This window comes from Xiphophorus couchianus, chromosome 19 (assembly GCF_001444195.1).
Source record: "Xiphophorus couchianus chromosome 19, X_couchianus-1.0, whole genome shotgun sequence".
In the NCBI taxonomy this organism is placed as follows: domain Eukaryota; kingdom Metazoa; phylum Chordata; class Actinopteri; order Cyprinodontiformes; family Poeciliidae; genus Xiphophorus; species Xiphophorus couchianus.
In genome coordinates, this window is record NC_040246.1 from 20,361,387 (window position 1) to 20,388,833 (window position 27,447).

Here is a 27,447-nt window from a genome sequence, read left to right on the forward strand (position 1 = left end):
GGGAGGGCGGGCCGTCTGCCAGAGAGGGGAGTGTGCGTCGGGGTGAATGGATGACGTCGGGAGGCTGGCGCCAGCATGTCTGGGACTGGCGCGTTAGATCAACACAGCTGGGCCGGGATAGGACACACAGCTGGCTCAGGCCTGCATTCCTCCACAAAACAGGATTGTGAGAAAAGGGGAAAATAAGACCCAAATAGGAGCAGAACGGGACGTGCTTCGGTGTAAACTGAAAGGGGGCAACATATAAATCTGCTCCAAAGCAACATTTATGACAATTTCACTCACAGGGTGGCAGGCTTTATCATCTCAAAAGTCCTGATAATATATGGAAATGAATTCTTGATAAGCAACAACGAGGCAGAAGATGTTTATGATGCAAGATCATAACGGGAAACTGACAGAAACTGATCGCTTCTTCCAAATTACAAAACTTGTGTTGAAACAAGCTGGTTTCACTGACCCTTTCCCCATATTACATCAGTTTGGGGTCGTTTAGTCCGAAAATCTTTTGAAACCCTTTTCAATGTGATGTACACTCTATCTATCTATCTATCTATCTATCTATCTATCTATCTATCTATCTATCTATCTATCTATCTATCTATCTATCTATCTATCTATCTATCTATCTATCTATCTATCTATCTATCTATCTATGCAGTAAACCTTCAGGCAGCACTACATTTGTTGAAACTAGTCAGAAGCAGGGGATCGTGTTATTTACTTTGTAATTTTATCCATATCAAATAAAGAAAGCACCTGAAGAAGATCGCTAACACACGGAGTGACAAACCCCTTCAGGCATCTCATCCAAATTTCCTCATTCCTGATAGTCCATCCACTAGGTACGTTCAACCAATCAGCGCGCACCTCTTTTCCGCGCTCGCCAATCACAACGCGATGCGAAACGTGGGCGGTCCGTAGGCGTCCGCGACGTATAAAAACGTAACTGTACGCCGCTGTCACATCGCTGTAGCTGATCCAAACGCGAACCCGAAGGAAAGTACCCGAAACTCACAGCGAGGACAACCAGCCGCGGCGTCTCCCCATCGCTTTATCGTCCCAGCATGAAGGCCATCAGTCCCGTCCGCTCGGTGAGGAGCTGCTACAAGGCCGTGTGCTGCATCTCGGAGCAGAGCCTGGCCATCGGCCGGAATAAACACCCGTGCGTGGATGAGTCCGTGAGCGCGCTGTGCGACATGAACGACTGCTACTCCAAGCTGAAGGAGCTGGTGTGCATCCCGCAGAACAAGTCGGTGAGCCAGGTGGAGATCCTCCAGCACGTCATCGACTACATCTTCGACCTACAGATCGCGCTGGAGGCGGAGGACGCGTCTGCGCCGGAGATGGTTTTATCCATAAAGGTGAGGGTTAGATGGAGGGGATGGTGGGCTGCAGGGTGGGCTCGTTTTCAACATCCCCAACAAAACGCACATGGAGTCTCAGTGTGGATGTTAAGCTTCTGTTTCGCGCAGGATGGAGCTTTTTTCTGCTTCTGTTCTATTTTAAACTGTCTGTGGTCCAGAGGCTGATAGTGATCTTTTGTGATTGCACCTCATCTCTGACATCTAAGCTATTCTTGTACCAATTTGTCACATGCTGCCAGCTGCTAAAACTCTTTTTCTTTCTGCTTCTCACTCAGGCTGCGGACATTACTCGCAATTTCTCCAAAGAAGAAGAACGGTTGTGCCATTAGGATGCGGATGGAACAATACTGGTACGCATCATACATCTCCATAAAGAAACTTGCTTTAAATAAATCAGTCATAGCGGGGCACAAGTTGTGTTTTTAATGCGAAAGGAAATAAATCCAGATCAAACTCTGTGCTAAAAGTACATTCAATGTGCAGCCAATTAAACAGGCCAGTGAACGTGGAGCGGATTCATTGCTATCTGCCTGGGGTTAATGAAAGTTCCATGCTAGGCGCCAGTCTGTCTGCTCCCCTCTGCAGGGAGGGAGGAAGGGAGGGAGGCAGAGATCTGACTTCACTTTTCTTCCTTTCTCTCCATGCAGGTGCAGGGAAACACATGTCTCCACTTCACTCCGGGCAAGAGGACAAGAGGGGCAAAAAAAAAGAAAGAAAGAAAGAAAGAAAAAGGAAAGGGGGGATAGGTATTTGGAAAAGAGGTAGAAGACAGAAGAGGAGGCAGAGGGTTTAAAGACAGAGGAAAGAAGAAAACATTGAACTGTTTCTGGGATGAGTGGGGATCAACAGCAGCAGTGCATGAGCAAGAAAACAGAGACTCATTCTTTGGCTCCTGGACAGATAAAATCAACACACCAAAGCAGAGGAATTGGAAACTGAAAGCGATGTGTATGTCTTCCCTTCATAAATGCAGTTTCTTTTAGAAGAAGTGAAATATTTATCCTTTTCTCTCTTTTTTTTTTTTTTTTTACATTTTTAATGCATTCCAAACATCACTTCCCATCTGAAATGATCTGCACCAAGTCCTCACCCTCCATCAACCCCCAAAACAGATTGTTTGTCTGTTCAAGCATGTGTACATATCTGATGTGGGTTTGTAAGATGTGAGTCATTTTGGATGTTTTTTTTTTTTTGTTGTTGTTTTATTTTTTAACGGGACTTTTAGCTGATATATTCTAAACTCTATACTAGAGTTTATTATAAACGTTTGTAGGGATTGTCTTATTTCTACAGACAACATGCTGTGAGTTTCATAAACTCTTTATTTTAACGTTTAATTTGTATCTATGTTATGAAATAAAAAAAAAATGATGTGAAACAGTTTGTGTGGCGTATTTAGCGTTTAAAAAAATGAATGAGTCGCCTCTTTAGTAGATTCCAGTGACGCTGATCTGACTTCTGGGCTTTGAATGACAACCAAGGGCTGATACAACAGGATGTGTTCAGATGAATCTTGAGGTTGGGTGGTTGGAAATCAAGCAAAGGGAGTTTCCTGTGAATGCTTTTTATTTTTCCATTGAAGGAGTAACGGCCAGCGTCAGCAGCTTCTAACGTGGTGAAGGTCACAAGTTAGCTCCTTATGCCAAAAAATAGCAGAAAAAAAGGGGAAAAAATGCCCTCTTTTGTGACCTTGCAGGTGTAAAAGAGGTGACAAAAAAGTGGTGAGAACTTTATTTCTTGCAGCGAATGCTTAAAGTTTTATTTTAAAAAAATTTACATTTTGTGCACATGGTCTTATAAATTATCACTTCATGTGAGATTTCTAATATATGTTAAGATATTAGCAGCATAATCTGCTTTAGAGAATGATGTGACTGAAAACAACTGAATTTGAAAGTCGAGGCTCTAACCTCAGTGTAACCTCTGAATAATTACACAGAAGAGTAGATTTTATGTTTATACTATTTTTACGCGCTTACAAACCTATAAAAAAGACAAATATTGTTTTACTGAAAACATGAACACGATGACCTACTTCTTACCTTTACTCTACTTGCCGTTAACAAAGTTACAGCTCCCTCTAGTGGTAATTAGAAGTTCTTGTCTAAATTATTTATCAACCAAGCCACATTTCTGCTACATAAATAAAAATATATATTTTTACTATTACGTTTTTATTTATTTAAAGTTATTAGTCTGTTTTTAAACATCTGGCTAAATTTGAAGAAAATTAAGAGAATAGGTTGACTTTTTAAAAATATTTTCTACAACCTAACAATTGTCAATTCCAAAGACCAAAAACTGAATGTTCTAAAATATGTTTTAACCCACTGATTTCTTTCTTCTTTTTATCTAGAACCTGTAGTTCTTCATATAAAATAGAGACTTGGACGAAGTTGTTGGTCCCCTGGTGTAATTTTATTGTAGCACCACCAGCTCAAACTGGAAAGGTTTACAAAAGGAAATCTTTCAGTTTTACTTTTCAGGTCAGAATGAACTGTAATTGATTTATTGATTCATAAAATCAACCAAAGTTCTGACTTGTATATATTTTTGTATTTTTATGAATTTTTTTTTGTCAAAATCAAAAATATTATAAAAATTCTAAAGTTTTGTTTCTAAGTGAGCGAACATACAGAATCTGCAGGGGATCAAAAATGTATTTTCCTCACAGGGTTTGAGGTTTCCTTCAGGCTGTACAGCAGCTTTGTTGCGTGAGATCCTGGAGGTGTTGCATGCATCAAAAGAATGTCAAAAATAGATGTTTGGCAGAGGTTTTCAGAATGAAATATATAACAGAGTTTTATAAAGTGCTGTACATTTAAAGGAAACCAGGTTTGAGTACATTTCAAATTAAATTGATCTGAAACTATCAGTCGGTTGCTGCAAATAAGACTGACTTGGATATAATAACAATAATAAGTTTTGAAAATTCTATATTAGTTAGATCTATAAATTTATATTTAGATCTTGAATTCATAAATTAAATAGAATAGAAATAGAAATAGAAAAATACTCACAGATGCTTTTGGCATATAAAATGGGCATGTTTTCTAGCAAAACTGTCAAATTATCATAAGCATTAAACTATACATGTACCTATTTTATCATTTTAATTAAGAACATATTTAAGCCATGATTTTATGTTTATTACCACAAAATATATGTATATGTATATTGATTCAAAACCTTCTCTTTCCATATCTTTTCAGTGCAGATGGGAAAAATGGTCTTTCTAAATATCTTGAAATAGTTTCATGATCATGAGAAACTTTTAACCACCCAAGGAAAGCAATTCCTCAAGAGCAAATTAGAGGGAGCAGTGACACAATCTTTGGCTGCAGTTTACTTTGTGAATGAAAATGAAGACAGGATTTATTTTATGTACTTCTCAGTTTTTTAGCAGGCAGTAAAAACTTGTGGTAAAAGTTTACAGCACAAGATGGGGGTGTTGGACAAGAATGTACCAAAATGAGTACACGTGAAACCAGATGTTTTTCAGGCAGTTCAAATATAACTTTGCTTATGATTCAGAGAAAGTAATTTTTTACATATTTATAAACCAATTACTCTCATTATATATCAAAACAATTTTTTTTCCCCCTGTCCATTCAACAGTTTTACCACACAAAAGAAGCAAAGAGATTCTTCTATGTTTGTCAGGGTTAAGATTTCATAATGATAAGCAGAAAAGTTAAGACTTAAATAACTGATTATAAGTAAAACCAGTTAGTAATAAACACAACTAAGAATTTATTTTACTATGCATCATACTAATGTTTGTCTGCAAATAATTAAATGTGCAAAACTACTGGTAAAAGGGGGAATGTTTTATAATGAGGCAATTTATCAGTCGGATAATTACCTCCTCAGCCTGCGATTAAGTTCGACAAAGGCCTGCTAACGACCTACTGGTTTGATTCAAGCACGTTGAAGCATTGACACATCCGGCCATCCAGGACTACAGTTTGAAATCCTAATTCCAGATCCTAATCAACCAATCAAAAGCAGAATGAGATTAAGTGTCACATTAGACACCAAATAAAAAAGAGATTTTATATTTTTTACTTTTTCGCATTCTGCTACTTTCTTCTTCTCCAGTTATTGCTTTTTTTGTTATTTCAACTGTTGACTTTGTATCCTCTCAATTCTTTTTTAAGATCTTTCTGAATAAGATCATTCATGTAAGAGAAACTTTGACATACACTGAGGTATTCAGACAAATCCTGTAAGCATAACAATGTCAAAGCAGCAACAATCAAATGTTGTGGTTATGTCTTTCTGTGCTGACATTCCATCTCTTAGTGGTTTAAAGTTTATTTTAAGTTTAATTCAAGTCACCCAAGCCTAGATATAATTTAACAACATGTGTGTATGCCCTCCTTTATTTGGTGGATCACTCCAGTTTATGCAATCTGTAAAAGAAAGTGAAATCCCAAGTCTGTGGATTTCACAACGCAGGAACTTTTCACCAGTTTGCCTTATTAAAGATGAAGAAACAGAAAGTGAAGATAAAATAAGATCTAGTTACAATCTCTTTATTTTATACAGTTTATGATTCCTTTTTACTGTTGTAAGTTTCTTCATTTACTGTCAACTAAGGCTTTTTTACGCTTTCATGCATCGTGGCCACTACAGTGGACAGCTATCTAAAAGCCATTTTCTTGTGCTTCTTGTAGATTTTTTTTGTGATAATTGCACACAGACCACTGAAGCGGACAGTAACGCATCATAAAATACATTATCAACTACTGGCCATCAACTGCTAATGCAAGAAATTATTTTTGTTAAATCCAATATGGCCGACAGACAAAAAAGCGACCCTGTCCCTCCTTCTACTGTAGACAACTCTTGCAGGTAAAAAAATATTGTGACATCAGATAACCCCTAAAGAACAATATTACTGATGTATTTTTCAAAAAGGAACTTTGTATTTGGAGAAAACTACAATTGATCACCTAAAAAATTTTTTTTTACAAAATTATTTTTCCTACCTTTTTTTATGCCGTAAGAAAAAAATAATCCTGACACAAAAGATTGCAATTTATGCATGAAAGGGTTAAATCCCCTAATAAGCTAAACACACAAAAGATATTTCTGAAAACTTTTACATACATATTTTCTCTAAAATTCAACCCTGATCCAGTCATGACAATAGTCTTGCTGTGGTAGTGAGTTTACTGTCTTGGCCAGTGGGGGTCAGGTCATATGGCTTGGTTTGGTCGCTGTGAATGGGGTGGGGGTGTTTTCTTTCAATATCTCTTGTGAGCCAATAAGCAAGAGTTCAGCTGACTGAGTTATCATTTACAGACTGCCCTCTGCATCTCCTCTTAGCTACACCCAGCAGGCACTTTATTACAGGGAAATGTGAAGGAGAGTATAAAGAATATATATATATTAAAAAAAACATGGTGGAAGATATCCTCACTCAAAATAAAGGTTGTTTGAAAGATAATAAAGTTCTTAAAAAACAGTTTAAAAATTGCAATATAAGAATGAGAAGACAATCAAATTAAACTGTAAATATGTTATTACAACACTTTCTCACTCTTTCTTCTATCAAAGGTAATAATAAGCGGTCATATGAAGCAAAATAACTCAACACCGTCCAGTGAACAAATATGAATCCTTTTCTTTTCATCAAGAATTAGGTAATTTCCATAATTTATCCTAATACATTTCCGATCTTTAAATCTTTAAGTCCTTATAAAATATAAAGATGTATTTCTTATATGCTCGTTTATCATGGCTTTAATGACGCACATATAGTTAATATAACACACTTCTAATGTCTTCATCCAGCCTAACAATAAACAGCCTGGTGTCAAACTGATGCTACTGTCCCTTTAAGAGCTCCAGTTCCAGCCCTGCACAACTGTTTCATACAAAAGTGACAAGCCGAGCGTGCCGCCAGCCAATCAGAGGCGAGATCTAACCGCGGGAGATCTGAATTTCGCGGGATCGAGTTTGGCGCTAAAAAGACTCTTCTTCTGTTGTATGGAGAGTGCCGCTCTGCGCTGTACGGACAGTTGGCTTGGATTGGTTCCGATTCCGTTTCAGAGGCAGACTCGCTAACCTGGATCCGAACTCATAGAACCCTGACAACATTTGTTTCCCTTTTTACTGCTGGATATTTAAATGTGTTTGTTTATTTAGGGAGCCGCTTTTAGTGACTGGTAAGGGAAGGTTTCTTTAAACTATTCTGCAGAACAAAGGATCATAACATTGAGTGTAATATAAATATCCTAATAATATAAAAAAAAACACGCTTAGTCTGCATGTTTACTTTTCATATTGATCATATTGCAGGTTAATTGCACTGTTGTTCTGCATTTCATTTCTGTGCTCGGCTCACGACAAGCTTCTCCCTCCGCTGCACCAATCCGGTTAACTTTAGTTTACTCAGGAAAATGATGCGGATGCCCAGAGGCGTCTCTCCCGCACCGGCCCGGCCGTCCGCGGGGCTCCCCTGCGCCCAGCAGAAGATGAAGGTTTTGTCCGGCGGCGGAGGGAAGACCGAGCTGTTCTGCAGCGGACTGTCCAGCCCGCCGATGAGCTCGGTACCGGTCGGATACTTCACCCAGATCGGCAACACGACAGCGGCCGAACAAAGAGCCAACAGTCTGTACTCGACCCCCCACGGACCGGACGCGAAGCCCATCAGATCATCCTCCGGGCGCCTGCCGGTACGCATTCGCACTTTCTCCGCGAACACAATGTTTTACTGACGGTTTGATAAGTGCTGCTGTGGGAGGAATAATTCTTAATTTGCATTGGCATCCATGTTTTAAGCAGGGCGCCCTCGGTTATGTTCTGACGCGATAAGCCACAGAGGGGCCTTTATGCTGCTGCGCTGCTGCTGCTGCTGCTGTGCATGAATGTTTGCTCTCTTTCCTGTAAAGATTGGGGACATCTTTCTACCAGTAACCCAGCTGTAGCTGGAGGAGACCAGACGCCATGCTTGTATTGATGCTTTGGATGAGAAAGAGGAAAAGAGGGGGGGGGAGGTTGTTGGTAGGATTTTGGGCCCCTTTTCTTGTGGGAAAAAGTAGGATGAGTGGCCCCCACTGTGATGCACAGACAGTGCAGAGGGGGGTGTTGGAACCCAAAACAGTTTTTGAACACTTGGTTTTGGTGATTCTGCCCAGAGACAGCTGCTCCATCTGCTCCAGTCATTAGCCTACAGGCAACCTGTAGAACCTGTTCATGCAACAGAAGCTGGTGGAGGTCATAACTGAACAACTGCTGTCCTGGAGGAAGCCATTTTTCTGTTTCCTTACTGGGAAAAGGCAGAAATGAGATTCCCATGGTATGATTACCTAGAGGAGAAATATCACACATTCACTGTATTTAAATGATCTGAAACAAAAATGTCTAACATGATCTTTATTGTTTAAAATAGAAAAACATGCAAAGCTACTTAATATTTTTATCTAAATCAGATTTTTTTTTGTTATTTAGATACAAATAATAAACCTTCAAATTTACTAATGTTGGTAGAGGTGGGCATCGCTTATCAGTATATTGTTTTATTATGTTAAGTTTCAGTTATTGACAACAGACAAAAAAACAAACCTGACAGTATGACTGGAAATGTTTTGTTTTTTTTCACAATTTTCTCTCATAGCTCCGTGTCTGTTTATGCTCCATGGAGCATTCATAGACATCAGTAAATTCAAAAATGTGATTAAATGCAGTTCCTGTGTGCAGGTTAGTGATATAAATCACACTTTTTTAAGTAAGCTGTGTATTGAAGAAGCCCATTTCAAACAGAAATATTTTTCAAGAGTAATATTTCCATTTGGGCAGCTATGAATGCTGTGTCTTGCAACCATAGACATACAGTTACCAAAAAATAAAAGTACAAATCATTGGCCCCTCCCCAAACTATTATCTATTGATCAGCAACAGGTGGGGGAGGGGGCAGTGCATCACTGTATGCTCCAAAGTGCAATTTTTATGCCTTGATAAAGCTGTCCCATCCCTAATCTGCACATAAAAGCAGTGTGTTAACACATTGAAGGAATATAGAAAAAATATGGATGATAATTATTATAATATCTGTTTTGACTGTAAGATTTTGTGCTTCACCAGGGTTCGGGGTTAAAGTGTGGGCAGGCTCTTTAAATCTTATTTAACCCCCCTGCGCCTCCTCTAATATTCCCTACAAGAGGATTATAAGGATAGTGGGAGACAAACTACCACCTGGCTCATCATATGCCTGCGTTCGTAGATTTGTGCATCACAGTGCAGAAATTTTACGCCTCCTTTTCTAATCCGATATTAGAACCGGGTCATGTGACAGATATTTTAATTTAAACCAACCTTGGATGTGATGTGGACACACAATAATCCACACGCAGAAACTGGGAGACAAGGATCTAATGTCTGCACACATTGTGGTCCTGGAGTATAATATGGACTAAGCTTTGTACCACAATATTTTGATGTATTTATTAACAGTAGCAATAAAAAGTATTTTAATTTTTTTAAAGTTAAAAACCGAGCCTCGTATGCATATTTTAAAATAAAAGTATTATCAGCATGTCACAAAAGCATCGTCATCACAGCTATAAATTAGTAGTGCCGCTCTGAAGCTAAACCGTATTGCATTCAGTTATATTTTAAAATGTTAATACAGCAACAATAAAACAAAACGTTCAAACAACAAAGCTACAAAGCCCTGAATCATACTATCAGTTTATAGATTTGACAAATATGATTGTTTAGAGTTTAAAGTTCTTATAAAAAGATGTCTAATTCTTCTCCTGGTTAAAGGATGTAAAGATAGTTTTTGTTGTTGTTAAATGGTCTTCTGCTCTCTTTAGTAAAGTGAGAAAACACTATTTGTTGAAGGAAAAGCACCTTGGCATTTATCTATGGGTGGGGCATGGACCGAAACATGTCTGACTTGTTCATGGTGGTATGGACTGACTAATCATCCTGTATGATGCATTCCTTAAAATGGATGTGAAATGTATTCAAACATAAAACACATTTGTTAATTTAGAATATATTTCAGTTGCAGATTACATATTTTGATGTTGTTCTCAAAGACAGTTTTGTGAGATCACAGACTCTCTGATTTTGCAGCTTTTATGGTTGTTGATTACAGGAAATGTTGCCTATTGGTGCTCGACTCACTTCCTTTAACTTAAACAACAGAATAACCACTGCTTTTTAAGTTTCAGGGCAGGTAAAACCGGATGCTAAAGCAAGGCAAACGTGTTTGCAAAGCAGTCATGGTGCATGAAGTTGACATAAAGCTTGTTCTTAAGAACGGGTTTTTTTTTTAATCCTTCACCTGTAGCTGCAGAGATCTCAGGTTTACTTAGTCATGTTGACTGGAGTAAAAGGCAGCAATCAGTGGCAAGCACGTGAGGTTAAACCTGGGTGTGTTGACTGTTGATAATGTTGTGACATGCTGTGAATGTGTTACAGTGTACGTCCTTTCAGAGTTCACCATTTGCCATCCACTTAACTGCAGAATTCAGAGTAGGGGTTTCTTATGAGTACTTGCCTCCCTTGAGCCCCTGTGGTTAACCCCCGTATTCAGAGTGATGCTTGTGTGTGACATTTACCATCCTACCACCTGTATGCATGCGCTCTTCCGATCATTTTCTTTGTTTTACCACACCCTGAGGCAAGCCCTGGCCCTGGAGCTTTCTGCTCTCTGTAGGGGGAGCTTTGCATGTCAAAGCAGCCTTCTCCCCCTTCCCCCATTAGCAACCCAAATGGGAAGACTCACCCTTTACCTGTTTAAGATCATGTTGACGATAAACAGCAGGATTTATTCCTCTTCCGCTATCCGGCATTTGAGGCTCCACACTGGTAGTAGATATTTTCAGCCGTACTGTAACTCACCTTTGAATTAGTTGGAATCTGAGTCCTGTGCAGCCTGACCAACTGGGTTTGTTGGCTTGAGGCCTTCACTTCACCAGATTAGCTTGGGAATTTCACAGCAGCGGGAACTCAGTGATTGGGTGTTTCTAGAGTAAGGTTATAGCAAATGCGTCAGAAGATATATCAGTCAACGAGGAGATAAAACAGAGCCAATAAAACGAGTGAAAGAAGTAAGTACATTTTATTTATATAGCTACTTTCAAGATAAAGTCCACATGGTGCCTTGTGGTAAAACATCAGAAAGGAGGCAAAGATAAATATGTCAATTTATAAGAAAGTTGATAAAAAGCAAAATATACTGTAAAATTAGGCAAAGAAAGTGATTTTGAGAGGCTGCTACTGCAGGAGCTCTATCGCTTTTAGCCTTCATTTAGGAACAGAAAACTGGCCCCAATCAATGTAAGTTTGGATCCTAGTGATGATATAGGGCCAGAAAACATTGGAAATGTATGGAGTGTCATCATGCTGTGGTTTAAAAGTCCAAACCAGAACTAAAGTATATTCTGCCTTTTAAGAATATAAGATTTAAGAATATCTTTTAAGATATTAGTATGAAGGTAAATAAAGCACAAATAAAATGGGACTGAGAGCAGAACCTTGTGGAGCTCCATTTGTAAGAGTAACTGGGGATGATTTGAAGTTAAAACTTTTCTAACAGCATAAAATCCAGGGTTACTGTGTGAAATTCCGAATTTTCTGAATTAGAGTGGCTTCTAAAAAAATACCTGAAGAACATTCTCTGAGCGTGTATTTCAGAAAAGACTGAGAAGCAGGTTGAGCAGGAGTAAACCAGGAATAGAGTCAAACATCAGTTTTGCACAGCATCATCTGTTAAGAACCAACATAGAGAAATAATTAGCTCATACATTCTTAACGATCTTTCAAATAAAAAATAAAAAAACTGACAAAGAAACAAGTTGATTTCCACAAACAGAAAAAGCAGGCCACAGAGAAATGAAATGTCAAAGTTAAGAACTGGAACTCTCAAAATTAAAGTGTAAATTAAATAAAGCATAACAGTGATCAGAAAAACAAATAGCAGTGAAAGTAGCTTGTGGCACATTTACAGTGGCTTTCCTGTAACAGTCCACATACAGTATTTTCTGTGAGGTACGATAACCAATACCTCGTTTCTGAGCGATACGCCACTGGTTGCTGTGGTTCGGTATGCCTGTTGGTCGTCTGATTCTAGTGTAGAAACGGCTCATAGAACCGACCTGTACAGCACCATTCCAGGACCCGCTTCAGTTATAGGTCCACAGGACCTTACAATGGTACCGTACGGCTCGGGTGGCAATGCTTGCGTCATTGTCCCTCATGCTTGATGCAAGCGTGAGGTATAGTAGTATGTTACATTTATCGTCACATGAGTGAGATGCTCTGGTAGCCATTTGGTTTAGTGAGCCGTCAACTGGCGGTAGAAACACTCTCCTGAATCTACCGGCGTACCGAACCGATGCCGAACTGCTCATTGGAAACAAGTCATGAGGGGCTGACCTAACACATTTCCCCCACATGAAATGTAAAGTGTGTCATAGGGACGAGTCACTAGAAAAATCCCTCATGCAAAAAAGGAGGTTCTAATTTCCCCACCCTTACACAGACACATTCACGCCCTCTCACAGCTGCAGTGTGAAACCGTTGGTCCCTTTCCTACAACCCGTCAGCATGTCTGTCTTTGACTGGAACTGTTGCATTTTTTAAAAACTTGGTGTGGTTGGATTCACACAGAGAGTAACAAGCAGGTTGAGCAAGAGCAAACCAGGAATAGCATCAAACTTACATAAATCTTACATAAAAGTTTTGCTGGTTGCTTTCCTGTTGGGGTTGTTTAGTTTGGTTCTGGCTGGCTGTGTGATTTAGAGATTTCAGGTCACCCTTCAGCGGCGCCTTCGCTGGCTGCCCCGCTCCAGATGTCGCCAGGCGACAGGTGGACACGTCAGGACAACGGCTCGTTCTGTTGTCTCATCTCTCACATGAGCACAGCTGTGGTTGAGGACTCACATTCTGTCATATATGAAAAAAGATGTTGCCCAATTATATTCTACTACCAAAATCAGTCACCTGGTGTGTATTGTGGTGACAAAGGGATCTTTGTTGTTGGTAGGTAGGTGGGAGAATAAACAGTTAAGTGAGGACCCAGACAGATGGAACAGATTAACTCGTGGTTTCAGGGACTGAGCTGAAATCTCACACCTCACTAGTCTTGTCACTACTGTTTTCTGTGAGGCTGCACAGTGTGACTGGGCCAATGATTACTGATTGACACACTTCCACATCCACAGTGAAGGTTTATTGGTCTCCTTTATTCTCATTTTAACGGTGTTGTCGATTTGCAAACCAGAAGAATCTTTCAAGAGAGATTCTTTGCACTTTCACTTTTGTTGTGTGTGGCTCAGAAGTAATACTCCAATAAAGTTGTTTAGTCGAGGTTAAGATTACAAAGTAGAGATGCACCAGGTGATCAGTCAGCAATCTGATTCAAACTGTTTGACTCTGATTAGTGACCAGCTGGTCAAATACAGGAGCAGCTGGACAATATTAAATTTTGATACTTTTGCTGGAAATTTCATTACAGGTTGTTGCTACCACTCAACATGAACTTTAGCATCTCAGTCACTAAATACACAGAGTCTGTGTTGCTGATAAAGGCAATTAAAGTTTTTCCAATTTGGCAAATTTACTATCAACATGCACAGCATGAACTATGGCTGCACAATATAATGCAATATCAGATTGCAACAAACTGGAGTGCAGTAACTGTTGGTTAATATATTCCAAATGTCATAAACCTTCATTTTTCATGCTAATGTAATATTTGTCCATCCAAACATGTTTAGAACTGTGTATTTCAGTAGCTCATAACAACAAATATACCTTAATATGCATTAATACACTGTCTTAACACTATCACAGAAATAATATAGTCTTGATTATCAACTTTGCAAACACCAGCCAATTACGTTCAAAGTAACATTGTACCAAAGCATTTCAGCTTCCCAAACTGCATTTTCTTTTCAATATTTTAGAGATGCTCTGGAAAAATCAGCAAACAGGCAAATTTTCCACATACTGTTATTTGCCTTTACATACTTTTATTTTGGAGCCTTTTTATTCACAACGGCTTTACATAGGAAAAAAAACACAAATTATAAAGGCAAAAATGAAGGAAAGGAACAGGGGAAAGTATGATCATTAAAAAAACAGAACAGATGAGATTTATTTGAAAGATTGAAGACAAATTTGTGTTGATGATGAGCTGGTGACGCTTGAGGCAGAGCAATGTAACAAATAGTAGAAAAGGAGCAAAAAATAAAAATAAGTTATTAAAATTGAAGTTAGCTTAAATTTAACTTTAACAGCTTATATAAAATTTTCAAAATACAAACATGGTGCATATTTTTAAAAAATTGGTATTAAAGAGCAGTAAGACTATAAATATAATTAAATGTTGGTAAGGCTAAACTGGGAATAAATCATCTTAATATTTAACATTCCCTTCACACAGACTTTGTGGTCGAGGGAACAGTAAAGAGATTAGAAAGTATGAACGAGGGTTGAAAGTCAGCTAGCTAAGCAACAATTGTAGTTTTTAGTGTTAATTTGGAAAAGAAAATCTGAAGAAATGTTTGATGGGCGTATATCTATTCTGATTAAAATTAGATGCTTTGGCATGTTTGTACATCCTGTGTGTGAGCAGAAGGTTTGTGCAGGGTCAGACTGAGGGAAGGGGCTTGGCGAGAGTCTGGGAGGTCAGTGAAGGATTCCAGAGACCTGCAGGCACTTAGGAGGAGCTGGGTCAAGAAGCACTCACCCCTCCCCAAAGCTTTTTTGACCTCCACACAATGGGCCCCACTTCATGCTTGGGAACGTGTGAGGGTAGCACTTTGTTGGTGTTCCTGAGGGCTGTTGGCACATTTATGACTCTTAACAAAACCCTATTTAGACCCTTTTCTTTGCATTTGTTTCATGGTTTAGATCTACTCATTACATTTGAATAGGCCAAATAGACGTACTAAACATTTAGGATGGGGCATTTTTCTCCACAGATGACCTTTCCAGCAGAAACTAGAACTCTTTAAGAGTTTTGTTGTTTTAAATTTTATTTTCTAATGTGCACAAAATCTTTTCTGTGCAGGCGAAAAGGAAGCTGGACCTGGAGGACCCTCTTTACCTGCCAGAGTTTCGCACACCTAAAGGGAAATGCAGCGTCACAGCAGGACTACCAAGCCCACGAAGTGAGTCAGCCTCCTGGAGCAAATCAGGACAGAGTGCTGCTCATATCAGCAGTAGGTTCATTTAGACTTGTTCAGTTTCACTCGCATGCAGAACTAATTACTAACCAAAGTTCCTGTGTCTCTGTGCAAACCAAACTGCAGAATGAGCCACATTAAGGCATAAATAATAATCAGCAGCACATTTATGTAGCACCTTATATCTGCATGTTGACTAAATCAGCATTCAGTTAAATAAAAAATTAACTGATTGACATAAATGAGTTAGGAAAAGTTTGAATGATCTGGTGAAAATGTCATATTTTGTTTTCGTTAATGGTAATTATTTTATATGAATTCTTTAAGCGCCAAAGTCTCCAGGCGAGCGGACGCGGTACGACACTTCGTTGGGCCTGCTGACAAAGAAGTTTGTGGGACTGATTGCAGAATCTGCTGATGGAGTTCTGGACCTTAACTGGGCCACTGAAGTTCTGGAGGTCCAGAAGAGGCGGATCTATGACATCACCAATGTCCTGGAAGGTGTGCAGCTCATCCGAAAGAAGTCCAAAAACAACATCCAGTGGCTGTAAGTGTGAATGCAGAGCTGAAAAGTACACTGCAGCCAAAATGTATGTTTTTTTTGTAGTTGTAGAAATTCTAAAGTGTGACGTTCTTCACAAATATCCAGAGTCTTCCAAAAGTGTTCAGGCCACTTGAACTTTTCAATATTTTGTCACGTCACAACCACAAACTTCGACGTATTTTATTGGGATTTTAGGCAAATAATGCTGAGGGGAAATTCTAAATGTTTTTTTGTTTGTTTTTTATAAATAAAAAAATCCATAAAATGTTCTTTGCATTTGTATTCAGTACCATAAAAGGTCTCTGCATACACCACAAGGACAGAGAACGTTGTTCTATCTCTCAGAGCTGCAAGAACAAAATGACTTTACTCTGTTTTCACAGCTTGTTCTTTACACATTTTTTTCTGACAACCGCAGTGGGAAAGACACATTTGTGGAGTTCTGCACTTCAGTTTTTATGAAGCAGAAAATGTCCTAGCCTGAAAAAAACTTGGGTCTTTTCTTGCCACTTTGAGAAAAACATTCAAATTTCTCTGTTCTTATAAAGTATGTATTGGCCTTTTCTGTGAAACTATTAAATTATATTCAGTTTTACGTTTTGGCATCCCCACAGTGAAACGTGGTGGTGGCAGCACTGTGGTTTAGTTATGGTTCCTTCCAGCAGAGTCAGAGAAGCAGATGAGTAGATCCTCACACCTTTCAGGATTTTATTTAAATTTAAACGCCGCTTCATTTACATTTCCCCCTAACAATTTGTGTTTAGTTTATCACAGAAATTCCAAACAAAGTACATTAAAGTTTGTGGTTACAATGGGGGAAAACTACTTTAGTTACTTATTCTGTAAAATAAGTGAAACCTAAATGCAGCTTCAACCAGGAGATAAAGTCGCACATGTCGGCATTAACTGGCCTGATGTTACTGTAAGTGATGTTGCACCATTGATTCTTGCACAAGTGGAGCTTCAAGCTGCCTCAGAAATTTTCTGTTGAAACCAAAGTTTCTGTTTCCCATTGTGAAACATCAACTGAAATGGATGCCAATAAAAATAATTTACAGTACCAGCAATTTCGAATGAGAACAGAACAAAAAAAACTTCAGCTGAATTCAAACTGTTTTTAGAAGTAATGTAATTTAATCAAACAGTAAGTAAACTTTCTTTACATATCACCTTTTTGCATGTCAGAAACTACAAAGTGCTTTACGAAATATAAGAAGCACAAAAAAAACAAACAAAAGAAGGAATAAAACACTTTCATCCTGTTCAACTTTTCAGTCTGTTAGGATGTGCTAATGATAGATTTTAAAGTAGACCAGCCTGTTTATGTTCCTGTTTTTTATGTGTGCGTTTTTCAGGATGGGGAATGTTTTTGAAGGCGGCGTTGCTGGAGGAGAAAAGGCCTTTGCTCTGAGGAGAGAGCTGGGGGATCTGGAGAGAGCGGAGCGGTCTCTGGATGACCTGATTCAGTCCAGCACCACTCAGCTCAAACAGCTCACAGAGTTCAAAGACAGCCAAAGATATCCTTTCCACAAAGCTCCATCATGTTTACCATATGTGTCCAGTCACACACGCACTCACCTTTTATTGCTGCTGTTACCCTTGACGCACCGCTGCACTCTGGGATACGTGACATACCAGGACATCCGCTCCATCGGCAGCCTCCGAGATCAGACGGTGATCGCAGTCAAAGCACCGGCTGAGACCAAGTTGGAGGTGCCAGACACTGCAGGGGTGAGACTGAAGATGAGACTTTAACTGTGTGTCCACGTTAGTGCAAGTGTAACATGTTGATTGTTTGTTGGTTTTCCTTTGTCTCCTTGCAGCAGGGCTCATTACAGATCTATTTAAAGAGTAGGAATGGGCCTATAGAGGTGTACCTGTGTCCTGAGGAAGGGCTTGAAGATGCCAGCCCTGTTAAGAGCACAGTCACCCCTAAAAAGGAAGACCTGAAGAAACCGGTGACGACCACCGGAACGCCACAGACCCAGGCTGTCAAAGACGAGCCTGTTGAAGGTGGGTCAGGGTGCTGGGATCATTTCTGCTCCTCTTGAACTTTGATAATGACATATTTTTAACAGAGACTATTTTTTTGGACAAAATATTAACATAATTTTGGATCATTCAGACAGATGTAGACAGCTTTATGTGTGACTATTCACATATGTCAATAAAAAATATGTTTTCAAAGATTTTCATAGTTGGTTGTTGAATTGTTTTATAGCAAGTCAACAGTGTCTGGTTTTAACAATGGTATTTATTAAACATGTTTTGGGATAATTTCAGAGATGTAACAGCTGTTTAAGGAAATATCATCGTATCATCACAAAAAGATTTTGCTAAGTGTGACTGGGACTTTAGTGGGTTTTGTAAGGACACTGGGTGGGGACCGGAAATTCAACCACACACAGGAGTTGCAAAGGAAAAAAAGTTTAATTAAATTTTCTGATACTGGTGCGGCTCAGGATGTGGTCATCCAACACAGCACTGAGAAGAGAGAAGGCTGGTGATGCACAGATAGAGGGGTAACTTAGAAATGTTCAGCTTAACTGACCTGTAGTGCAATGGACGGGTGGAGCAGAGAACCCAGGAAGAGACTAAGACGATAATCCGGCAGAGGTCATACACAGGAGAGCGGAGAGAGCAAACTTAGCTTGAGGAGCAGGCAATAGTCGATGGTCGTGAGGCAAAGCTTGGGTCAAGGTCCAGAAATCCAGAACAGTTGGGATCCGTGAAGGGCTTGGCAGGGGGGGTCAATCCGTGGACAGAAAAGGGTCGAAGAAACACTGAAGGCTTTTAAGGAAACGCTGGATCTCTACTGGCTCGTGGCTGTCGATAATCTGGCAAAGAGGCAGAGGCTGAGAGGAGTTTAAGTAGGGCAGGGACCAGGTGGAACAGGTAAGCAATCAGCAGACGTGGCAGGTGAACTGAATGAGTGTTAATGCACAGCATGGACAGGACAAAACATGGATCATGACAGGGTTTAGTATGAAACAAATGTATGGGCCTGCTTCTCTTTGTAATGTTTTGATTTACAAATACTTTTTATACATACTTATACTTTATACTTCAGAGTCACATTAGGACAGTTACAAAGTCGGCCTTCTGTCACCTGAAGAACTTCACCAGGGTTAGAGGACTAATGTCTCAGCGAGATCTAGAGAAACTTATCCATGCGTTCATCTTTAGTTGCATTTATTACTGCAACAGCGTCTTCACAGGTCTGTCAAATAAATCAATCAAACAGCTGCAGCTGATCCAGAATGCTGCTGCTGGAGTTCTCACTAAAACCAGGAAGATAGAGCACATAACACCAGTTTTAAAGTCCCTACACTGGCTTCCTGTAGCTTAAAAAATAGACTTTAAAATGCTGTTGTTAGTTTACAAATCACTGAACGGCTTAGCCTGTGACAAACTGGCGACCTGTCCAGGGTGACCCCAGCTCTTGCCCGGAACGTTAGCTGGAGAAGCACCAGCACCTCCTGATCCAACTGGGGACAAGGGTGTTAGAAAATGGATGGATGGATGAACAGCTTAGCACCACAATACTTTAAAGATCTGCTGTTGTTGTATCAACCTTCCAGACCGTCAGGTCTTCTGGTTCTGCTCTGCTTCCCCAGAACCAGAACCAAACGAGGAGAAGCAGCTTTCAGCTTCTATGCACCACAAGTTTGGAACAAACTTCCAGAAAACTAGAACAGCTGAAATACTGTTTTGGATGGATGGATGGATGGATGGAGGGAATCAGTGTTCATCTGCAAGTTTTCAGTAAAGTTCCTTTGTTCTGTGATTAATCATCTTTGTTTCCTGCGTTTTATCTCCATTTTCCTCGCAGTGAGTGTATCCACTTCATCTCCAGCTTCAGTTTCAGCCCCCTCCTCAGCCGCTACCTCTGCTCCCTCTCTTCTCGACGTGGAGGGGCTGCTGGGTTTGCCTCCCAGTCTGCTCCAGATCACAGAGGACCAGCTGCCCGGCGCCTCCTTCACTACAGATCCCAGCGCTCCCTTCGTCAGCTTCTCTCCACCTTTAGACCACAGCGACTACCTCTGGAGCCTGGAGGATAGTGAAGGGGTGTCGGATTTCTTTGACACCTATGATCTTGGAGATTTACTGAAGAGCTGAGGGAGATGGGGCAATGATTTAAGAAAAAAAATGTGTGAAATATTTAAAGGAATGCTTGATTGGAGCAAATGAAATTACACTATGAAGCCATTGCTTGTTTTTATTTCTTTAGAGCCATTGTTGGTTTTACAGTCAAAACCATTTGGACTTATTGTGGCGTGACTGAGCGGGCATGAAGTCAGAGTTGTAAAATGCAGGGATTTTTGTGGGTTTGTAGGAACATTTACAGATTGTGCTGAGGAGATTAGAAACTATCAGCTCAAAAGAGGAGCAGCTTTTGGTGCATAACATTTCATGTGGAGAAAATGTGATGCATGTTCGTTGTGACCAACTTAGGGTTTTTTTCTCCAAAGCCTACAAGGATTTGACCTGTAGGGGGCAGCCTTGCATTATGTCAGCTTTAAATCTAGTTGAGCTTTACAGGATTTAATCACTGGATAAAAGTAAGCTGTAGCTGCACAGAGTTCTGATTCAGGTTTTTTTTAAAAACATCTTTTCACCTGTATCACAAAAAGCTGTGATTAAGTCCAGCCTCTGTTTCAGTTCTTATAAAGACGTCTGTGAAATCTGTGCAGAGATATTGGACGCACTGCATCTGATTTTAAAGGTGCTCATGTTGTTTCTGTCCCATCAGGTTCACTTTTCCCTGTTTGACATTTAGTATCAGGTTCTGTATGTGTCCGGTACCAAACGGTGCCAACAGAGACCCAAAGCACTGTTTGATGATGGGAATGATGGCCCGTGCTGAGAAGCAATCACTGACTCTCTGGTTTGGTAGCTTTGATTCTAATCTGGTACCTCCCCTGCTAATCTGACTCTGACTGCAGATGTAATATAATATTTCTGTATTTAGTAGTTCGAGACCATTATTGTATTTCCAAGGAAATAATCTTAAATCCATTAAAAATAGCACCTGTGTTACAGGTGAGGTGGGATTGGGGGTTCATTATTATTGTTTTTGTTGTTTTAAGTTTTCTAGAGATTTGAATATTTGAATTTTTTGCTGAAGTTTATTATTTTTTTGGCTTTCCCTCTACATTGCAGAGATAAGCTACCTGTCCTGTCCTAACAAAACTTGAAAATTGTGTTTGTGTGTTTGGCAGATTGGTAAATGGGTGTCCTGGTGTGTTTGCGTGCGAGGTTTTATTAAATAGAATAGAGGATATAATTTGAAGATTTGTAGAATTATTTTTTTTCCAATGAGCATTATTGTTTTGGTATTTGTACATAAATCTCACTTGTATTTATACCATGTGTTCAGGATTTTTTGACTGTTTTATAAGACATGCAGCACTTACTATTTTTTTAATATTGTGTGTACTGTTTTGGAGTTGTTGAATAAATACTTTGTTTACAGCTTGAGTGAGTGTTTTTGAACAAAATAGCCTCTAAAGCACCTTAGGTTATCTTCTATTTTAAAATTACAGGTTCATCCCAATAAATTGAAACGTAAATTTATTTCAACTGATTTTTTGGAAAGCTGAGTCCAGCTTCTCTATCCCCGCCCTAGATTGATGAACAGTAACACCTTTAGAATTGAAATATTATTAAAACAAAACATTTCTAACATAAAGTTGGCTGTAAGATCTCAAAAGGTTACACTCTAATATAAGGAATTTTAAAAAACAGATAAGAAACAGTCTGGGAAAGTGTTGAGTTCATTTGACCTCCATTAGATCTCATCCAATGATGGAATGATTTGTTTTCACCACTTAATTATTGCATTTATTTAGATTTAATACACTTGATTTTGAAATTTTATCTCATTAAATTGATGTAAATCAAAAGATGTAACTTGATATGACTATCATCTTGTTGATTTAAAAAAAATATAACAAAGTATTTAGAAATGAGATAAAACAGAATGTTTTACATCATGTGGACAAAAATCTGATGTATCTGAATAAAACGCAGTGTTTACTGTGACCAGCAAAGAAAATATTTCCAATCTTAAAGATAGTGCCACTGTTTTGCCTGTAGAGGGCAGTATTATGTTATGGCAGCTGTAACTCCGGTGTACTTTTACAAGATTCAGCTATCCATCCATTGTCTCCTTCTTTTGGCTGCTCCTGTCAGAGCTCAACTGAAGCTGTGATCAATTCCTTAAGGTCCAACCTCTCTCACAAACTAAATGTTCATGTTTAACCAGAAATAACTTTCAATGACTTCAGGCACAAGTATAGATTCTCAGTTTATGTTATCAACGTCTAATCAGCTGTCATTGTTGCCAAAATGTTTGTATCCAGTGACTTTTCTAGAAAGAAGGAGCCTCTAAATTACTTTTCAAAACATAAAGAAGGATCCGGAAGTATTTTTGGTGTTGAAACAGTGAGACTTTGGCCGCTGATGATGCTGACCTAATGAAAAGTGACATGCCCAGCTGAGGCACAATAACCTGACAAGAAGAGCGACAATGAAGCAGAATGCTTTATAAACACATCCAGACATGTTGACATCATTGCCTCTGAGCTGGTTGCTTTGGAAACAAGAACTGAAAAGGAACCTAACAATAGGGGATCAGAGGTCAGCGGGCTATACGGTAAGAGTGCAAAGGCATCATGGGAGAAAAGACATTTGCAAGAGAATAGGTCACCACTTTGGAGATCTAAATGTATAAGTTTCTTTCCTATGTTCCAAAAATGTTGAAGCAATTTCAGATGAAATATGTCGAAATGTAATGCCTTCCAAAATAACTTATACTTTTTCATATTTTGTCACATGAAGATAGATAAAATAGCTTGGTGTCCAGTTGCATTAACCCCCAATACTTTGTAGAGTCACATTTTGTTCTAGAATATCAACACATCTCAAAACTCAACTTTTTTCAATTTGTCTTTGCAAAAAAGGCAAAGGCTCAGTCAGATTTGATGAAGAATGTCTGTACACAACAATTCCCAACTTTTACCACAGCTTTTCAGTTGGATTTAAGTTTAGACTTTGATCATTGTCTATTGGGTGAATCTCCATCCCCGTCTTAATCCTCTTAGGAGTGTCCTGTATTGAGCTCATTTTATCTCCCCTTTAGCTCTAACCTGCTTCTAGCATGTTACAGCCACCGCTGTCTTTCACCACTGCAATGGTGTGTTCAGGGACATTTGTAATATTTGTTTGCCACAACAGATAATGTTTTACACATAGCCCAAAAAGTTAAATATTGGGCTGAATACAAAGGCATGTCAAGCTTCTCAAATTTGAAAGCTATGTATTGTATTCCTTTCATTTCAACGATGTTTTATTTTTCAGTCTCTTTACATTCAGTTAGAAGCACATTAAAGTTTGTGAATATAATGAGACAAAATGCAAGCCCGTGTATTAATGTCCACTTGCTTTCACTACTGTTGTTTTGTTGCTTACTGTTGCAAGCTCAGCAACCTTGTTCAGTTCCTCCTCGTGTGACGTCACACAGCCTGAGGTTTATGGGAGCTGGGAGTGTTTGGAGGAATAATAAACACCCTCAGACATTCAGCCATAGCAGTTCTCTCTGGTGTCTGCTTGTCTGACTCAAATACAGGTGTCTGTTAAGTGTCTATTAACACATGCTGCCCAGGGCGGCTGCTGTGTTTAACAAGAAGCAGTGAACTGAGGTGTCAGGCGCTGCATACAGACAAAGCATTGACAATGAGGTTGATGTGCTCCTCAAAGACCTGAGCAGCTCACTCCAGTTACACCTAAGCCTGGCACAAACGGCTGCAGCAGCTGGAAGCGAACGTATCTGTGGCTGGCTGAAATTTTGCCCTCACACACCTGGAAAACAGCAACACTTATGTGAGGATGCTGTTTTCGTCCACACACATCGTTCAAACGCTGAACAACTCGTGCCGTAGCAGTTCAGTGTTCGCCTGGATACTGGACTTTCTCCAGAATGTCAGGATGGGAAAGTACATTTTCTCCACTCTCATTCTGAACACAGGGACACCACAGGGGTGTGTTCTTCACCTTCTCTTCTACTCTCTGTACTCATGACTTCTCTCCTAACACGATCATGAAATTAGCTGACAACACAACCATTGTAGGACTAATTAAAGATAACAATGCCTGTGGGGAAGAGGTTCAGCATCTGAAACTTGGTGTTATAATGACAACCTGGACTTAAATACAACAAGGTAGTAGTTGACTTTAGGAGAATACAACTTTAATCAAAACAAGTGGAAAGAGAGGAGAGGACAAGAAGAACCTAAGAATGGTCTTTCTACTATTATTTACAGCTTTCTCAATAAATATTTACTGTAAAAGTGATTCATTAGAGCCATCAACCCATTCTAATAATTCCTGAGCAACTTTTTTTTTGTATGTTTCAACTGGTATTTTGATGATTTACCTTTGGTGATAAGCTTGGAGTTTTTGAGTTTGGAAGGCCTCTTTGTCATCACCCTCATCACTAATCTCTTGTGTGATTAGGGAGTTCCACAGGGCTCAGTTTTAGGCCCCTCCTCTTCACTCTGTGCCTGTTCCTTCTTGGCAAATATGGGATCCCCTTTCATTGTTAAGGGCCTGAGTGTTTATGTAATAATAGGCTGCATTTACATGAATGACATTTTCCCAGCATGTTGCTCAGTTTAGCAGGTAACAAGTGGCTTACTAGGTGGTAAAAAATGTGTTCTGATGAAATTACCAGTCGTCACTATGACATTGTGAAAGTGTGTCTGTCATGAAAGGTTCGTATGAATCACAAAACAAGTTTTTCCAGTTTCAAAAAGGTTTTGTTGCCATACCAGGTGAGGTAGCAGACAATATTTCTGTTTGCCGCTGTCTTGTTGACACGGGTGGAGGTTTATATTCAAGTTTTCACCTGGAGCATGCAAGGCACTGGACTAAAGGGATGCTGCTAATTTATTTAGTGAGGAATAATGCATTTTAACAAGGCAGAAGATGAATCTGTGAGTCAGACCCCATGCTATGCTTAAAGCAGCACCAAGTCTTTTTTTTTTTTTTTTTTTTTTGCAGCGGGCTGAAATACTCCAGCTGAACAATAAATCCCCTCTCCCCATTTTCCTCCTCCTTCCCTCCTGTTTTCAGTAATCTGTGCTGACCGGGCGAGGGGGTGTGTTACGGTAAGCCTGGGCCCCTTTCCTTGACATTGGTTGTAAATTGATAACAGGACTTGTAGAGCTGAGTCAACAAGCAAAACAATCTGGGCTGGAGAGTGGAACCCAGTGCTGCTGCTGGGAAGCATGCAGTACGGAAATCCTGCCCACTGCAACCGTCCCTCACTGAAAGATGTTTGTATTGTAGAGAAAAAGAAAAGCTGAGAAGAATACCTAACACTGCAAAGATATTAGTGATTTATTAGCTGGAAATGGAAGGAAAGAGTAAAGTCACTGTAAGCAGTGTTAGCAAAGAGTTTGTTGACAAGGGAAATGACAATGTATGCGAAGCCAGGGTTGTTAAGAAAAGGGTGGAGACAAGCGGGGAAAACATTAAATGAGTCACTTCAGTTTATGAACGCAGCCACCGCAGCTTGTTTTCAACTCTTTTATTCTCTCACTCCACCTTTTCTTCACATGTGGTTCACCTTCCCAGCACTAAGCTCTTCTTGTCCCTGAATTTTTTTTTTTTAATTCCTCAACAGCCTGTCACTTTCTTCCATTGTCTCTAAATTCATGGGTTTACTTCATTCACAGCCTGAGAAGACCAATTTGCACAACTTTACAATGAGCTCCAGGCTGAAAAGCTGGCAAACACACAAAGACATAGCTTCTTCACATGAGGCCACCACGGAGCTGAAGGAGCGTTTTGTTGGGACGCTGCGAGCCTCTGCATGTGTGCATGCAGACATGGAAATGTCGACACAAATATTTAGCACTCACATCACAGCGGTGATAAATGCATCAGTGCAAAGTGCTCGGATCTAATCCATCCATTTGCTTTTCTCTTCTCCCAAATGAATATTCAAACACACACACAGAGAACAAATGAGGAGTTCAAAGTGGGTCACCAGATCTACGTATGCTGCTGTTTACTACATGGCCTCACTTCCATAACTCAGTGAGCTTTTGCATAATGATTAATAGGTTAAAGAGGAAGTTTTACAGCTTTCACTTTGTAGACTTTACTCTATTTGCTCAAACGAAACTGCTGGGGGAAAATGAGGCGGCTGGTTGTTTGCTCTCGGATGGACCTTTTAGCTCTTCCAGAGAAAAGTGTTTGAAAAGCTTCTGGACACTTTCAGTTTTATATTTAATGCATGTTTGTTTGTGCACCGTCACAAGGAATAAAATACTAGACATTTCTATGAGTTTGAGTTATTTAGTAAACAAAAAGCAAATAATTTGTGTTTATTAACAGCAGATCCACTGAAAGGCCACATAGTTGAGCCATGAGATAAGAGGCTTACAAAAGTATTCACATCTCATGACTTTTTCCACATTTTTGCTCATTGCAACCATGAACTTCAGTCTAGCTCTGTAGAGCATGTAATTAATATCTGTCCTGCCAACAGATTCTCTCACCCGAGCGACTGATCTTGTCAGCTCCTCCAGAGTAACAGCGTGCCGCTCAGGTACTTCTCTGATGTTGTCTGAAGGTAATTGGTTAGGTTTTACTTTGGGGTTTCAGAGTAAAGATGCTGTACGTCACCACACACTTTTTCAGTTTGCTATTAATCAAAAAAAATTTAAAAATTTGTATATTTTTACTATAACTTCACAAGATTTTTTTATAAACCCAAATACAATACATTGATGTTTGGGGATGTGGTGTAACCAAATTTGAAAAAGTTCTGGGGTATGAATATGCTTGCAAGTTTCTCTTGCATTTATTGAATAGCAACTCAAATAAAACCTTTATTTCACAAAGTAAAGCTTTTTAGACGAACACAGAGAAAACAAGAATATTATTCCCCACAGCTGGAACTGTTTCTCTGTATATCTTGTAGCAGATTTTGCAGTTGGCGACAGAAAAATAATGCAGCTTACTTCTATCATCTCTACTTTAAAATATATGATATCACTGCTCACCCTGAGGCAATGTTCACTGATACGCCTCGTTTCTTTGAGCTGACAGGGTTGACAATGTCAGGCATGCAGGACTTGTATCACATATTCTTGCAGGGTTTTTTTTCCAACCTCTCTCCCAGTTTTTTATTCTCTGGTTGTTTTCTGAATATTTCAGGAAATGTCAGTGCAGGGGCTGCAGGGGAGGGAGGGACTTCAGCAACTCTGCTTCAACGAAAAGCGTCTCTTTTGTGAAGCATGAATAAGGAACTTCAGAGTCTAAGCCAAGATAAGAAGCATGTCCAGAACTCTGCATGCAAACTTCCATA

General features: G+C 39.5%; 2 protein-coding genes and 1 long non-coding RNA gene across 7 annotated transcripts; 2 read left to right on the forward strand and 1 right to left on the reverse strand.

Annotated features, from left to right (window-relative positions):
- Nucleotides 1–952: 952 nt before the first annotated feature.
- On the forward strand, nt 953–2,385 carry id3 (inhibitor of DNA binding 3). Its single transcript, XM_028001378.1, has 3 exons — nt 953–1,364; nt 1,643–1,717; nt 2,015–2,385. Exons 1-2 carry the CDS (start codon nt 1,068–1,070, stop codon nt 1,694–1,696), a joined length of 351 nt encoding a protein of 116 aa, XP_027857179.1. The 5' UTR covers nt 953–1,067; the 3' UTR covers nt 1,697–1,717; nt 2,015–2,385.
- Nucleotides 2,386–7,314: 4,929 nt separating this feature from the next.
- On the forward strand, nt 7,315–20,667 carry e2f2 (E2F transcription factor 2). Of its 5 annotated transcripts, none has more exons than XM_028000652.1 (8): nt 7,317–7,543; nt 7,729–8,053; nt 15,409–15,559; nt 15,851–16,070; nt 17,423–17,584; nt 17,684–17,798; nt 17,891–18,080; nt 19,900–20,667. In XM_028000652.1, exons 2-8 carry the CDS (start codon nt 7,778–7,780, stop codon nt 20,184–20,186), a joined length of 1,401 nt encoding a protein of 466 aa, XP_027856453.1. In that variant the 5' UTR covers nt 7,317–7,543; nt 7,729–7,777; the 3' UTR covers nt 20,187–20,667. The 5 variants fall into 5 exon arrangements, with proteins under 5 accessions (XP_027856456.1, XP_027856454.1, XP_027856453.1 ...); XM_028000651.1 differs by having other exon boundaries at nt 7,765–8,053; XM_028000655.1 differs by having other exon boundaries at nt 7,315–8,053; nt 15,409–15,508; nt 17,894–18,080.
- LOC114134224 (uncharacterized) lies at nt 18,479–18,982 on the reverse strand. Its single transcript, XR_003593362.1, has 2 exons — nt 18,619–18,982; nt 18,479–18,551 (listed from the first exon to the last, which is right to left on the reverse strand). It is a non-coding gene; the product is annotated as an uncharacterized LOC114134224 (long non-coding RNA).
- Nucleotides 20,668–27,447: the final 6,780 nt, after the last annotated feature.